We start from the raw sequence: 16,706 nt of genomic DNA, 5'->3' as shown, positions 1-16,706 counted from the left end.
CCATCACGCCGGGGGGAAAAGACTGCATGTGCTACAGCTACACTGTACTGTCGTACGTCATTCATACGACGCACGGTGCCTTTAAGGTTAAAATCTACTGTCTCTTGATCCCATCATCCGGAGGGACGGTTTGTCGCGCTGTGATTGGGTTGTTGGTGGTCAGTACACACGCACGCACGGTCATGAACACGCGTAAATAGCTAACAGTTATATTTCTCCTCTTACGTTTCTAAGATATATAAACTATCTTTTTATATTACTTAGATTTTCTGATAAGTGATAATCTGCTTCCTCAACTTATTTAGGCTATTTATCAGTCATTCAAAGAATCAAATTATTAAATTGTCATCGGTTGCTATGCAACCAGCTAGCCAACCACAACACGACTGTTCACTCGGAGAGTATGGGATCTAGATGATGCTAGCTAAGGTGATCCGGGCATCTGTGGGAGTCTGCGGATGACATCATTGATATTGTCAATGGTGTAAACGGAGGAGGGGGGGAGTGTGTGTGTGTGTGTGTGTGTGTGTGTGTGTGAGAGAGAGAGAGAGAGAGAGAGAGAGAGGGACACAGAATATAGACCAGAACGGACTGGATGTCACAGTTTTTCTTCCTAAAATTGTGTCGTTTGGAAAGCGGATCATTCCCGAGTCGGTTTCCAGGTTGTATCTGGGTGTAAGAAGACACACCAAGGCATGAGCCGTCAAAAGCCGCGTGCGTCGGTCGCTGTCCATGGTCCTGTGTGAGCTCTTCTTCCAGCAGCAGCAGCAGCAGCACCGAGGCCAGCGGCCCCCGAGGAGCCTGACATACCCTGGTGAGGTGGAGACGGGGATGCTACTGGTCCCCCCTGGGACTGACGGGGGTAGTGGGTGGTCTGTAGGCGGACACACACGCTCGCTTATTAAAGACTAGAGTCAGGGTCGAGGAATGAAAAGGGTGGTTTGCATAATGACAGGTACCGTTCCATATAGAGGGTGCGGTTATGGAAATATTAACGAATATTTACAAGCGAAGGCTGGCACATAATGTGGTTGATGCCGCACTTTTCCTTTACAGTAGCCTACTTCTCGCCTTTCAGCAGCAGTCCATATTGCAAATGTAGCGATTGTAGTTGTTAATCTGATCTTTGGGAATATGATGGCTTTGGCTTGCCTGTCATTGCTTTTTGCAGCCCTGACAATAGTGGGAGTCCGTTTTGTAACAGTAGACAGATTACTGTCCACTGGTGTCCAGCAGTCACCAGCTCTATAGATCCAGAGAAAACCTATGATGGTGATGGGCCCCGTTTGGTCCTGTAATGTTTGGCTTTTATGTCACATGATCTCTAGGGTGCAGGACATTTACTGTCCGTGATGGGGACAATGTTCTTGTTATAAGTGTATGGTAATATCAGATAAACATATAGGCCTACTGTAAGCATTACCTCCTCAACTTCAAGACCAAAAGCATCAACCATTTACGATTTTTTAAATATGGATAGCAGTATCTATGGATAGCATAGCAGTAACTACAACCATTGTCCGGAAGGAGGATTTGGTCAAATTGCGTGACGGGACAGAAGCCTGGGATTATTATTAGTGCAAGGCTCTAGGTCTAGGATCTTTTGAAGTGGGTTATTGAAGCAGTGCGTGAAATTCTGAACCAACCCCCTTTGCAGACCTAAATAAATCATATCCTGCATCCACACTGTGCCTTTATCCTGCAGTCACCCTTTCCCTGTAACACTTTATTAGCCTGTTATTTCCCTCTGGGATATTATGAGTTACTTTTGAGACTTCTGGAGGTGTGACAACAATTCGACAAATCTTTGGTGTGAGAATGTTGGAAAGTTAAATTATATGATATTAGTGATATGATATAGTACTTTATTGTCAGTTCACACTGAAATTTGTCTTGCGACCCAGCAGCCAAGTATGCAGAACACATGTACACACATTTGATATAACACAAAGAACAAGACAATTTACATACATAAAGACAAGAAGACAAGAGCAATATCCACCGCCTAGATTACCCTGTGGCTACTACAACTTGATTAAGCCTCAAAGTCGACTGGTGGACAAAAGACCCTTTAGTCTGACCTTATTGTATGCTGGTACACCATATCCTTCTTGAAGGCAGCCTTGTGGTGAATTGACTCACTATGGGAAATAAAGAGCCTTTATCTCCCCTCAGCACTCATGGACTATACAGCAGAAACCTGACTGTTAGTTGAACTCTTAGCTAGTTAGGTAAACTAACTAGCTGTTAGTCACTAAGTTTGTAGTGACTAAAGTGTCTTTACTTTATAATGCCATGTGAGTGCCCTATCCTATGCCATGTGATGTATTTAAATTAAAGCATCCATTTCAGTTTGTGTTTTGTTGTCCCTTCTCAGATCAGATGTCTGCTTTCAGGGTTTTGGAGTATTGGGTTCGAAAAGGACAGCACTGCAGCAGTGTCCTTCTCTTCCCTATTGATTGTTTCTGTGATTGATGACAGCTTGTGTGTGCGTGTGTGTGTGTGTGTGTGTGTGTGTGTGTGTGTGTGTGTGTGTGTGTGTGTGTGTGTGTGTGTGTGTGTGTGTGTGTGTGTGTGTGTGTGTGTGTGCGTGTGCGTGTGTGTGTGTGTGTGTGTTTGTTTGTTTTCCCCTTCAGTGAGTTGAAACAGCCACAACCATGGAGCTGAGGGTGGGAAACAAGTACCGCCTCGGGAGGAAGATAGGAAGTGGATCCTTTGGAGATATTTACCTTGGTGAGTCTTAGGTCTGTTTCACTGCTTGCCAATGGTGTAGAGCAGTGGTTTTCGACCCTTTTCATATCAAGGTCCATTATTTATTTGGCATTTGACCCACGGACCACCATTTGATGAGATTTAGCCTAGACTCAGACCCAAAACTTAGAATATTTTGTTATCATTGGATAAGATTTTGTCCACAGTTCCATGCTATATTGATGTTGGTACCATAGGAGAGATAATAGGCAAACATAGATCAAAATGACATCTACATTCTCTAATTGTATGTAGACTTCTTGTAAATTAAGTAATGCAGATTTGTAACTATAATTTAACTATTGAGAGTGTAAAATTTCATTTTATGCTCTCAAGAGTTGTTACCAACTCTCCATCATATAGCTGGGGACCCCCTCAAGGACCACTGGTTGAAATCCCCTGCTCTAGTGCATCCTCTATGCTGTCTCCCTGTCAATGTTCCTGCACCGCAAAACCCTGAGGCCTCATTTAGATTCCGTAGTACAACTTTGTCCCCTGCTGAAAAGAACAGTTATTTTCGGCAAGCGTTCCTGCGATGGACTATATAAATTAAGCTTGAATGTCGGTCGATTCAACTCCAAAAGTGTAATCGACACCCAGGATTTTGTAGTATAAAGAGGGGAGTCAACTGCACACTTTCTTTTTAAAAACAACAAAGAATTGAATTCTGATGTGTATCCTGAAATCATTAAACATTGGACCAAATTAAATGTCTGTATTCAGAACAATATATCGCAGTCTCTCTCTGTCTCTCTCTCCCACGCACGCACGCACGCACGCACGCACGCGCGCACACACACACACACACACACACACACACACACACTCTGGATCCTTTGTGATGCCCCACGTCTCACACTGTGTACATAGACAGATATTTTTTGATTATAAATATATAAATATTGACATTGTTTCAATTCCCAACAGATTCCCCAAACAATCAATTCCCAACCCTGTTGTTTTGGGGTGCACTGGTTTCTGTTCATTCAATCTCCTCTTGTGAGCCTTGGAGGTATGCTGTTCTGGGCCATTCTCTGCACATAACACCTTCGCACGGTGGAGCATAAATTAGGTTTGAGGGGATACAGCTGCGTGATTCAGCAGGCTTTGGTGCCGTGATCGTAGGGAGTGCTCCCTGGGCGACTGGAGGTGGTGTTTTGAGAATGGCTATAATCATTTGTTACACAAAACATAAACCAAGGTATATATTTCAAGAGCAAGAGATTACAGTAAAATCCATCCTAAACCTTCTTCTTCCACACTGGGAGAAAAACCGCTTCTGAAAGTTTGATTTGATGCATTTTTACACATGAGCACAGTGACAACTTTTACATTGCATCTAAGGAGCGGTCGGTTTCTTTTGGCCCTGGCCTGCGCGTGTATACTGGTTCTTATCAGTTTGACGTTGTCTGGAAATGAATGCGTCTATCTATAAGTAAGAAGCAATCCTGATGTATATCTTTCTCTTGCGGCTTCAGGTGCTAATATTGCTACAGGAGAGGAAGTGGCAATCAAACTGGAATGTGTGAAGACTAAACACCCGCAGCTCCACATCGAGAGCAAGTTCTACAAGATGATGCAGGGTGGAGGTGAGAGGGGTGGCGATCTACATTCATACCTGTACATGCAGGTGTAGTACAGATCCACTATCTAATCCTAATTGTTCATTTAACCATATGGACTGGTGAATTTATATACTCTCTGAGTTACAATTGGATAAATTAACACTGATGATTTGTACTGTGTACACACTGTACACCTATACACTCATCATTACACATTTTTACTTGACTCTTTCATGATTTCGACAAAGAAGTCAAAAGGGATTTTATCGCCAGTTTATGGCAGCTGTGCGGAATTTCCCACTTCACCCCCTGTTTACACTCACGGCGAACTCACACCATGATCGGTATGCTGTTACAGTATATGGATAAAATGGAAATGGTTCCAAGCACTGTCTATGACTGTCAAGGAACTGGGGGTGCGGGGGGGGGTTGTGGAGAGACAAAGCGGCAACCAATAAGAAGTCTGATGTGGTCTGAACTAGGCGTACACTGTTGCAATGGAACAGAAAGTGAGCAAAAGCCATAATATGGAAGAATGGTATTGGGAGAATGAAGGCATATTTATCAAATTCAAAGAAATGTGGGTGAGAACAGAAGGTACGGTATAGGAAGTAAGAGAGAGGAGTACATGTCAGAGAGATGTGTTCATTATTGCCACACATTATCACAACATACATGTCGAGTGTCGTACTCGACATGTTTCGACAAAGCCGTTAAAACATAAATAAGGCGAGTGATAATCTTAGATGTGGTCTTGAGTGGTGTGTTATCAGGAGATATTGGCACTCATTACAATGCTTCTCAGCCAATCACAATACGAGAGTGGAATTAACTGTGGTATAGCGTAGAACCAGTCAGGAAAGATAATGTTATTGATGCAAACCCTGACCCGCATCAGCTACACATGGTTATTGAAGTTGCTCTCTTTTCCCACACATCCCTACTGATCACATGTACAAGCAGTTTTCTTCATATAGACGGGACGAACATTTCATCAGAGACAGTTTGGTAACAGTGGGAATGAAGTGCTTCATTGACAGTGTTAACCCATTGACCAGTTCACAAATGGATGTGCCTTATGTGTGCATATCATAATTTATGCCCCATGTTGTAAATTGGGGGCTTTTGCAAAATATTCTTATGTTTGTGTAGTGTGTATAGTGTAAGCATTTGGGCTTAAAACTGCAAACTAGCAGAGCTCTAGTGGCAGTAAGAGTCTCTAGTTTGAGAGGTATTTTGTCAGGTACTGTTTTGTGTGGTTTTGTAACCCTTTGAATGTATGCAGTGACCTGTTGAGTGACATCCCATTCGTTTTTGCCTACTGTGCCTACTGTAGTCTAAGGTGTACTGTTTTCGTGTTGGGGTAACCTAGTTATCTTATGTTTCAGTAACCTTTTGTTTTGTTCGACCTTTAATTTGGTCTGTGCAGGTAGTCTGTTTTTATTGGGAAGGCTGTGTCAGGAACACCTCAGTATTTGGACCCGTATGCAGAATAATCTAGACAACAACGACTTGCACTCAAGCACTTTTATTATAACTCAGAAAACCCTCCCGGGGCATATATAACATAAAGTCCCACTCTTGGGAAACACTGTTATAATCGAGCAACCTAACCAATAACACAGAGTCCCTAATATACCTCCATGCTCATTAACCAAAGTCTCTTCAGCTTAGAAGCGCAGGTGGACACAGTCTCACAATCAGCCAGGGGAAGGGAGGCAACAGAGGGGCAAAGGTAGGGATGGCGGTCCAGGCGTGGTACGTCCTAGGATAGGACGTGACAGGCTGATATTCTTTTCCGTAGGTGAACAATCATGGAGTTCAAACTTGATGGTTTTGTGAGAGACCCTACATTAGAGGTTTTTCATCACTGTGCCAAAGTGCATTTGTGTTTATTTGCAGATCACTATGACATATCTGTGAGTGCACAAGAGAGAAAGCGAGTTCTCAAGGTGTTGTGGGTGGGCTTGAGTGATAAGGGGGTGCTTCCTGGTCCTTCTAGTCCTGAATCATCAAAGTATGTGGTTGAACTGTCTATGGAGAATCTCCTTCGGCTGAAGGAGTTAGAGCTCGAAAGGATGCGTAGTAATCTCGAGAGAATCAGAGAGAATGTTAAACTTGAATTAGTGCGGCTTAGGGAGGACTACACGAAGGCCATTTGTTTGAGTGAATTACAGCTTGGTCTGGCTCCTCAACCTGGTGACTTTGTTGAGAGTGTGGTTCCAATACGTTCAGAAGAAACCTGTACTGAGTCTAATGTACCTGGTCACCAACGTTGTTGGTGACCCTGAGGTGGTGTCAGTCCCTATGGCACAAAGTGAACACGCACACGAACGCACGCACACACACACGCACGCATGCATGCATGCAAATTCTCTTTCTCACTCCCTGTCCCTTTTTGTCTGTTTGTTTTGTGTCTTCCTCTGCAGTGGGCATCCCATCTATAAAGTGGTGTGGAGCAGAGGGAGACTACAATGTGATGGTGATGGAGCTGTTGGGACCCAGTCTGGAGGACTTGTTCAACTTCTGTTCCCGCAAATTCAGCCTTAAGACTGTCCTGCTTCTAGCGGACCAGATGGTAAGACTGACTGTCTGATCTTTACAACTCACACAACTCCAAAAACCAAAGGTCAATCAACAGATTCTGTGAAGATCCCAATAGAATAGAGCTTTAGATACCGCCCCCCCCCCCACAAGAAAACAATCACCTAAAGGCTTCCTTGAAAAGGGCCTGCTGTATGTACGATAGACAGGATTTTAGTACCGTATAATAATGTATAATAATGATCGCTGTTAATGAAGGGAACCTGCTGCCTTACATTTCTATATAGAACCTTTTTTTGTCAGAGGTTGGAGTGTGTGTGTGTGGGGGGGGGGGCTAGTCAATGTGATTAACTGACTGACATACTGACTCCCCATTGTTAAAACACGCATGCATGCACAACAATCACTCCTGCTGCAAACAGCCAGCAATGTGCCTGTATCCCATTTCCTCATTCTGCTTTCCTGGCAAACTCAACACCAAACGTTTGCATCTCCATTATCCCTCAATGAGTGATCTGCAGACATTTCATATTTTACAGGGCGAGTTCATTCAAATCAAATGGCCTATCAAATAGCTGGACACAAGGTTGCCAAGCTTTTTTGTGTCTCTGTAATCCTTGTGTACTATTCTGCTGTCCTGTCTTGTCTCCTCTCCTCTCCTCTCCTCTACTCCTCTCCTCCTAATTTTTCCTCATCTAATCCCTCTCCATGTCTCTTTCTCCCTCTTGCAGATTAGCCGTATTGAGTACATCCACTCGAAGAACTTCATCCACAGAGACGTAAAGCCAGACAACTTCCTGATGGGCTTGGGCAAAAAGGGGAACCTCGTATACATCATTGACTTTGGCCTGGCCAAGAAGTACCGTGACGCCCGCACACACCAGCACATCCCCTACCGTGAAAACAAGAACCTCACAGGCACCGCCCGATACGCCTCCATCAACACACACCTGGGCATAGGTAGGTAGGGACAGAATCACATATACCTGACGAAGGCCACAGAGGCCGAAATGTTGTCTGATTTTTCCGCTCTGGTAAATAACGTTTTTGGGGAGCTTTTAAACGGTGTTCAGACTTGACTGGGATGTGCGTGCACCTCCTGACCACACAGGGACAGAATCACAATCAGCTTTATTGTCCCATCACAGGTTTACAAGAGTAACATGCATGTGCACGTACCACGTAGCCTGGCATGGCCAGACTAATATCACTGCGTAGATATTCGTCAGGAATCTCTGTGTGGAGCCTGCATTTCCAAGGGGCGAATAAAATAAATGCCTCTGGTGATAAGCCTGCCCTGTGTGTGTGTGTGTGTGTGTGTGTGTGTGTGTGTGTGTGTGTGTGTGTGTGTGTGTGTGTGTGTGTGTGTGTGTGTGTGTGTGTGTGTGTGTGTGTGTGTGTGTGTGTATTGATTAGGGCTGCCTTCTCAGAATTGCTGCAGCAGGACAGTATTGACTCTCCTATCTCCAAGAAAAGCTAAGTTGAATTAGCTTTGAGTTGTGTGCTAACAGTTGCCCATCTTATCCCCCCACAGAACAGTCTAGGCGTGATGACCTGGAGTCCCTGGGTTACGTCCTCATGTACTTCAATCTGGGCTCTCTGCCCTGGCAGGGCCTCAAGGCTGCCACCAAGAGGCAGAAGTATGAACGCATCAGTGAGAAGAAAATGTCCACCCCCATCGAGGTGCTCTGCAAGGGGTACCCCTGTGAGTCAATCTAGGATGTACTTTGCCCTATGACCCTTCTGATATTTTATATTTTAGGTAGAAGGTAGTGTTGGGCAGCTCTTTGGCTCTGTTCAGACTGCATAGAGCACCGAAGTCTGACATCACTTTCAGTAGAGGGCGCCAATACACAGGTTCATGTATTTATTTATTTGCAGTGAAATCTCCATAGGGCGATTTTAGGTCGCTTCATATAAGAACTGTGTTTGAAAAATAAACCGACCACCCCAGCCTTTCTGCCAGGGGGGTGGCTGTGCGTTGTTAATGATGTCTATTCATATTTGATACAGCCAGTTTCTGGAGAACATGGAATTAATGTGGCCGCAAAAGCCTTGAAACTACATGAAGGCAATGTCGCTGCTAATATACGTCATGCCCAGCTGTCAACACATTGCGTTCCTGAGATTCCTCGTTGACGTAAGCTAGGCTGGTGGTGACTCGACTCGTACTAACCACGAAACATTAAATATCAATAAAATAAAAATAAACGTAATTAACATTCAGTTTCTGTTGTGCGACAGGCAGATGCAGCCACCCGCCTACCCGGAAATGTAGTCTCTGGGTTGTTTGACTCATTTCTAACACTTATTTTGTTACTCTTTGGGTATATTTGTAAATTTCCACCTTCAGTCGATGCTTCATATCCATATGAGTGAAAAGGCCAGGGTGATCGGTTTATTTTTTAAACACAGTTCTTATATGAGGCGATCTAAAATCCCCCTATGGAGATTTCAATGCAAATAAAAAGTACATGAACCTGGGGCCTGATGACCTCTACTGACAGTGACGTCAGGACTTCGGTGCTCTATTAGGACTGACTTAGATCAGATCAGAGTTTTGTAACCAGACATCATCGACCTATCTGCATTTGTTGCTGTGGTAAACGACACAACAACATACACAAGTATGCTCTGTTGTATGATGGTTTCGTTCACTGAAAATAGCAGATCTACAAGCTCCGTTGTTAGCCTGTATATCTGCTATTTTTGGCTCATCATTTGGTTTTAGTCATAGGGCTCCATCTTGCGCCACCCTTATCCCTAAACGTATTTGCCATTTTTTACTATTTTGAAAAACATTTAGTTCAACTAGCTGATCTACATCGAGACATTGTGAGCTTGTAGATCGGCTATTTGAACTATTTTAAAAGGTTTTTTTAAATAGTAAAATATGACAAATAGTTTAGGGATAAGGGTTAAGGGGTGGCACAAGATATAGCCCCTAGTCTTTTGAATAATTCTCATAGTTTGTCATATTTTAGTAATCTAGAATGTTTTAGTGTCTAGTTTTAGTCAACTAAATATCATAAAATTTTAGTCGACTAAATCTACAGTTGTCGACTAAAAAGTATTAGCAGCTAGATCTGCTATTTTGAGCATGCACCCAAGCATAAAATGACTTTAGTTCTACTGGATCTCCTCTCCAGTAGTCCCTCTCTAACCTTTTAGTCGAGTTTTTATTTGTTGACGAAATTGTCTGAACATTTAGTCTTAGTTTTGGTCATCATAGATTTTATTTTGTTTTTATTCTGTCTTCCTCCATGAAAAAACTAAACAAAAAAATCATAGTTTTAGTCAACAACTTTCCAGGCACCACTGGGTTGGACAATCTAGTGTTTAGACAGAGATTGCGATTAAACCACGAGGATTGTGGTTCAAATTTGATTAACAAAAATATGTTTTTTTCTGTTCAGACTTAAAACCAATCTGATTACAATCTGGATAGGCAAAACAAATCTGATTTGGTCTGCGAGTCTGAACATTATATAGCCTTAGGTGTGAGGCTGTGTAACTGTGTGAGTGTGCAGCCGTGCTGTCAAATAGCATCCATTCTCTGTCAGTGTTTTACACTTAAACATGTAGTTTACATTGTAAAGCTTAGTACCTAGTTCAGTCCTCACAACTGAACTGGCAAATATGTGCCTTGTTCAAATGTTTTTTTCTTCTTTTTTTCTTTTAAAAACATAACCCGAAAACTAAACCCGGACCCTATTATTAGTGGTACAGGAGTCCATATAGGCCTGGAATGCCAAATTCAGAATGTCTCTCTTATATGTGTCTCTCAGCTGAATTCTCCACCTACCTGAACTTCTGCCGATCCCTGAGGTTTGACGACAAGCCGGACTACTCCTACCTGAGACAGCTGTTCAGGAACCTGTTCCATCGTCAGGGATTCTCCTATGACTATGTCTTTGACTGGAACATGCTCAAGTTTGTAAGTTCCTCCCGTGTCCTCTATTTGGCAACGCAACGCATGCTTATTGCTTTGTAAGAATATTACAAGCATGTGTGCCTCAGAACGACTGGTGAAGAAATCATTCAACCCTATGTATACTGTAAACAGTGTGCATTAATGGGATACTGAGCAACTGTACAATTTAACAACTGGAAACGTATTAATATAAATTATAAATGCATTTATCCATATAGCTGAATCAATATATGCACATAGTGCATGGTCTCACATGTATTAGTCAGAATGGATTATTCTACTACACTTATGAATCACTGATAAGCCTGTGTCAGAGCTCACAAGGAGGGAGAGAGGGTGAGAGAGAGAGGGAGAGACAGATCTCTGTCTCAATGGAGCAGAAAGACTGGATGTGAGATAGTTGTATGTAATGCCAGCTACTGAATACCAGATAGCGTTAGCTATTCGTAATCGTATCTTCAATCATCTCCATTATTAACTTACTAGACCTGTACGTGCCCGTCGCAGTCGGCCACCGGCCTACTTGGGAACGATGCAACTTGGGAACCTAATGATATACTTTGCCATAGCACCTGTTTTAACTGTCAGCCGGTGTCCCACATGGAGATCTGTGTATGTGCCTGTGTGTGAAGACTGCAAACTGAAAAGTGTACTTGGCAATCAATTCGGCCCACTGGCAGAGCCTGATTGGTTGAGCCTCGATTGGCTGAGGCAGAGGCTGAAAATTGCACAGGTGAAAGGAGTTGGCCTCATTAGGCCCACTGGCAGAGCCTGACCAGAGCCTTTTGTGGTGGTTCTGGAGAACCATGGGTCCGATACCTGGCACTGCACTCCCTGTGGCGGTGTGGAACGCGTGTGTCGAATGTGAAGTCGGTGGGTCAAACGGTTCTCGAGTTATGTGCACACACATGCACGCAGACAGACAGAGACGTGGCGCATTTATAGTAGGATGATGATTTATCAGGCCAATTGATTTAGTCCATTATGAAAAATACATTTTGCATTGATTCGTTGATCAATGTTACCTTATAATGGAATAATTTGAATAATTGTATACTACTATTAACCAAACCACTGCAAAACATTATGTGGTTCTTCTTGTTTCAGGGGGCCAGTAGGACAACAGAGGAAGGAGAGAGAGAGAGAAGGGAGGTGAAAGAGGGGGAGGAGAGAGCAGGTGGAGTACAAAGGGGGGGTGGAGGAGGAGGTGGAGTAGGAGTCGGAGTCGGAGTCGGAGTCGGAGGAGGTGGTGGTGGCCGTGCCTTGCCCCCCGCTCCAAACCCTTCGGCGGCCAACCGTGTTCGGAATGGACCCGACGCGACGCCCCCTAACCTGTCCTCACGTGGGGTCCAGCCATCAGGTAAGAGCATTCCAGGCAGTCACACGGTGACTGCTAGTGGATACTAGTGCATTTTCCTTGAATAATGTAAAGTGTTAACAGCTGTGGGAGTGGGAGATAGAACCAGCTTCCTTCAAATACAGAACCTATTTAAAGTAGGTTATAGGTTTTATTCCAATACAGATCATTACTAGACTAAAGTGATTGTTCAGTAACAAGGGTCTCCTCGTCTCTCAACCTCTTTAGTAAACAGAAAATACATTTTCAGTTCGAACTACAAATTTGATCAGATCAAGTGAACCTAACAACAAAGTGAACCTAACAACAAAGTGAACCCATATACCCCTCAGCCCCCAATCTACCAAAAGGTTGTTATCTGAAAGCCTCCCATACTCCCAAAATCTACTAGATAGCAAGCAATGTTTGTTTATTGTGTGTGTGTGTGTGTGTGTGTGTGTGTGTGTGTGTGTGTGTGTGTGTGTGTGTGTGTGTGTGTGTGTGTGTGTGTGTGTGTGTGTGTGTGTGTGTGTGTGTGTGTGTGTGTGTGTGTACTGTATACTGTTTGTGTACAGGTAATCGGTCTCCTCAGGCAGTGTCTCGTGCTGAGAGAGAGAGGAAAGTTGCTATGAGGCTCCACCGCGGGGCTCCTGCCAATGTCTCCTCCTCTGACATCACGGCACGACTTGACCAGTCACGCATCACTGCATCACAGGTAGGACACCAGGTCGTCCTCAATAAATACAAACGAGTGGGATTTCTTTACTTATCCAAAATTGCCTGGTTTTCTCATTCGTTTTCAGGGTGGGGTGTGGTAGTAATCACCTCCTCCTTTCTGCATTTGATCCTCTCTCCTATTCAGGTGAGTGTGCCATTTGAACATCTGGCAAAGTGAGCGTCCTTCAGCCTGGCCTGCTGGTCACTGGCAGGTATGGACATGTCTGACAATCACACAACATGTCTGACACTCAAACACTTTACCCTTTGACCTTACGGATCACTATTCTCATTCTTTGAGTGCAACCAGTTTCTTAACTTCTTTATTTAACCACTTTCAACCCATGGTTCCTGTTTTGGGCATTTTAAAAACATTTAAAAATCCTAAATCCTCGAAATGCGTAGCATCACAATGCATTGCAAGCTTGTAGATATTTTTCAAACATTGTTGAAACTTCTTAGGTTGGCCTGGGCCCCGGGCCAATACATGGAGCCTGCCAGCAACTCTACATCTGACCTCAAACCCTTAGATCTCCATATATGGAGCTGACCTGTTCTGACATTCCATATGTTGATCCTTCCCCACCCGTCTTCCCTCTTCGATGTCTCCCTTTTAACTGATACCTGTCCATTCAAACTCTAGACGGGCCCGCCCCAAAGTTATTAGTGCAGCCGTGCCCGGCATCCAGCGAAAACTAGAGTTCTCAGCATCCCCGAAAATTAAGGCCCAGCCCTACCTGGGCCCTCATCAAACCGTGTACACTCAAGACACTGCCCCTGCTGTCACCCTTAGATCTGGAGCTGACCTGTTCTGACAAAACTGCAGTGTACACTGTTCAAGACACTCCATACAGTATATGGCCAGTACAGAATTCCATATGTTGATCTGACCCCCCCATGCCAAAGCGCCAGTGCTCGCCCAGCAGTCTGCCGTCACCCAGACGGATGCGTGCATGTAACCTCACCCTTTCCTTTATAAGAATTGTGGGTTAAGAACCTGGGATATTTACTTGCGAACCATAAAAACAGGTCCACAACCAAGAAATGAGTCTCGACTCTATGTTTGGGAAACACTGACCCAATGTGTAGTATACTGTACCATTAGAATGTGTGTTTTGCATGTCTTATGCTGGCTTTGTCACTGACAGCTGTAACAATGACAAAAATTTGTATGAACCTCATTCTGTGAAATATTCCGTTAAAGGTTTTGTTTTGTTTTATTTTGTGAGAAGTAATAATGTTCTCTCTGTTCTTCCCAATGGGTTTGCCAGCAGCTGCAGTGCAGGGTATCAACTACCCCCTAACTTTTCAAATCGTTGGATGGAAACATGAATGAACGAATGGAGCAACAGAAGGTGGAACAGGAAATGAATCAATGAAAGCTCGAGACGTTGTGAAAAGGAGTGAACATTGTACGTGTGCCTGACAACACACCGTGTGGACATTTCACTGACCAGACGGAGGCAAGGGAAAGATGAAAGATGAAGAGATAGGATGGATTGGATACCAGGGGGGAATAAATGAGAAATGCTTGCCTGTGACTCGTTGATAATGCTTTTTCAGACAATTGAGGGATGTTGTGTGCCGGAGATAAGACTTTAGATCCTGCTTCACGTGCCCATCTTCTCAGAGGCTCAACTTGCAAAAAAAGAAGAAAGAAAATTGAAAAAAGATAGAAGCACATCAAAGTGCAAACAACTTACTGGTTGTTCCTGGACCTACTGGTTATTCTATCACTGGTTAATATGGCTAAGGTGACTATTGTCTGGATCCACGTGTTTTGACAACTGCTATATTTAAAAAAAAATACAACTTTCAACTGTCCACCTGCTATGGTTCAAGAGTTCCGCTGCTTACAATGTCCTTGATTTATCAATGAATATGTAAAACAACTACTGAATATTACGCTGAGGTGATTATAGGAGGTAGTGAAAACAATAGAAGAAGCTTTCATTGTGTTCAGGTCTAAAGAGAGGAGTTGTGGACAAAACGGAGGGGGTGGGATGGAGTGTAACCATAATGGGAAATGAGCTGAGGGAGGAGAGACTGAATGTGAGAAAGAAACCTCTCGCTGGAGAGGTGAGGCTGCTGCATTTTTGTCAATATCTGTTGTTGTTCGTCAATGTCTTGTTGTCACTATCATTAGTTTGCCCTTGGTTTTACCGATAGACTGACTGAAAGCGCACGGGGAAGAAGATGTGTGGACATCATGCCTGATTTATACTTGATTGTGCATTGTGTCATGCAGCGAAAATAGCCCATCTACTAGAAGATGGAGGGATGGAGTTGGGAGCAGAGTGCAGGGGCGGGGGTTTACAGAATTGGGCTGTCAGCATTATTTCTCTTTGCTTTTTCTTTGACATTATTAGATATGTCCCTGACAAAATAACAAGGGCCTTTCAATTAAGGTTAAATTAAATTATTTAGATACATAATTTGTTTTTATTTGTTATTATTATTATTGCTATCATATCATTTGAGCACATCAGGTATTTTATCAATGTTAAACATTCCCTACAGATGACCAATGACAAGGAATGGTATAAATTACATGAAAGCTATATAAGCTGTTTACTATATAAGCTGTTTACTACTTTACTAGCTGACCATTGTTTTGATGGACTTCAAACAACATAAGAATGGTTTGTTTGATTTACTGTAATCAAACTCGAAATAAATAAATGTGTTTACTTCAGGCATGAGAAGGAGGATTTGGAGACGTTGTCATAATGCATCAGAGATAAACAAGTCTTATTCAGTTTCTTAAACTGTTTATAACTTTATTTCTGTCTTATTTTTTTAAGTTTGTTTGCTTATTTTTATATGTAATATCTGTAAATACCTTTTTCCGTGCAAAGCCAAAATGTAATACATTGTTTGAAGATGTCAGTGTGGTAGGAGATGTACTACTTAAGCCTGATTTATACTTCGCTGTACACCGGAAATAGCCGATCTACAAGCTCACAGCATGTCACATTCGCAACACATTGTGAGCTTGTAGATCAGCTATTTTTGGTCTGCAAAAACCGGTGTAACGATGGAGCATAAATTGGGCATTACCTCAGGATGGCAAGGGCTTTGTGGGTGGGGGCCAATTGGTATTCATCATCAGGCCTGGGTCAATGTAAAATGTAATGTAAAACAAACTAAACTACTTTGGGTTTTTTTCTCTTCTCTTACAAAATCATCAATAGCATGGAAAACAGATGATGAGATACTGCAAAAGCCAGGAGGTGTTTTAAGACATTTGCTGATAACATGGTTATGCTTAGTTATTTGTGGTGGAATCGTGTATGTTATTGAAGAAATATTGACTGTTGAAATGCTGACAATATTGTTGAAAACATATCGACAGAATTGTTATGTAGCATATTGGGATGAAACCTTTTATGTGAAGCATGTAGGCCTACACAAAACGGAGTAAGAAAAACAATTGGTAATTTTAACTATAGATGCTGGTGTGACAAAAACAAACAGTTTAATGTATAGGGCCTAGTTTATATAATATATGTATGAGATAAACAAAAAGAGGAGAAAAGGTTTATTTTTTTTTACTAATACTAGTAGGCTATTACTGACCCAGGCCTGTTTAGTGCAGTTGAATAGATGTCCCTAACGGGATAGGGCTGTCTGTGGACACTGGTAGTGACTTGTACATTTCTTTACCATGCTTACACTTTATTACTATGACATTTGTGTATATTTTATGAATCAATAAAGATATGCACAACTTACGTATACTCAGTGTGTGTGTGTGTGTGTGTGTGTGTGTGTGTGTGTGTGCGTGCGCAAGACATTGGACTAGATTAGAGATTCGTGTGCATCATGATCATTTTGTTATTGTGTGGATGCGAGTGTA

General features: G+C 42.9%; 1 protein-coding gene across 2 annotated transcripts; it reads left to right on the top strand.

The window, feature by feature from the left end:
* Positions 1–609: 609 nt before the first annotated feature.
* On the top strand, positions 610–16,523 carry csnk1e (casein kinase 1, epsilon). Of its 2 annotated transcripts, none has more exons than XM_080788884.1 (11): positions 610–814; positions 2,637–2,733; positions 4,230–4,340; positions 6,746–6,894; positions 7,592–7,820; positions 8,395–8,565; positions 10,649–10,797; positions 11,902–12,154; positions 12,706–12,845; positions 12,993–13,059; positions 14,122–16,523. In XM_080788884.1, exons 2-10 carry the CDS (start codon positions 2,658–2,660, stop codon positions 13,023–13,025), a joined length of 1,311 nt encoding a protein of 436 aa, XP_080645010.1. In that variant the 5' UTR covers positions 610–814; positions 2,637–2,657; the 3' UTR covers positions 13,026–13,059; positions 14,122–16,523. The 2 variants fall into 2 exon arrangements, with proteins under 2 accessions (XP_080645010.1, XP_080645009.1); XM_080788883.1 differs by having other exon boundaries at positions 14,119–16,523.
* Positions 16,524–16,706: the final 183 nt, after the last annotated feature.

The sequence above is a fragment of the Protomyctophum bolini genome, assembly GCF_963924005.1.
Source record: "Protomyctophum bolini genome assembly, chromosome: 18".
NCBI lineage: Eukaryota > Metazoa > Chordata > Actinopteri > Myctophiformes > Myctophidae > Protomyctophum > Protomyctophum bolini.
Note: the sequence above shows the minus strand (reverse complement) of the source record. Positions and strands in the feature narration are given on the sequence as shown.

What these genes read in the sequence shown, in the direction of transcription:
- csnk1e (XM_080788884.1), top strand. Translation starts at nt 2,658, where the DNA reads ATGGAGCTGAGGGTGGGAAACAAGTACCGCCTCGGGAGGAAGATAGGA. An exon ending in CTTTGGAGATATTTACCTTG is followed by an intron (nt 2,734 to 4,229) that starts GTGAGTCTTAGG and finishes TTGCGGCTTCAG; the next exon opens with GTGCTAATATTGCTACAGGA. An exon ending in GCTCTGCAAGGGGTACCCCT is followed by an intron (nt 8,566 to 10,648) that starts GTGAGTCAATCT and finishes TGTGTCTCTCAG; the next exon opens with CTGAATTCTCCACCTACCTG.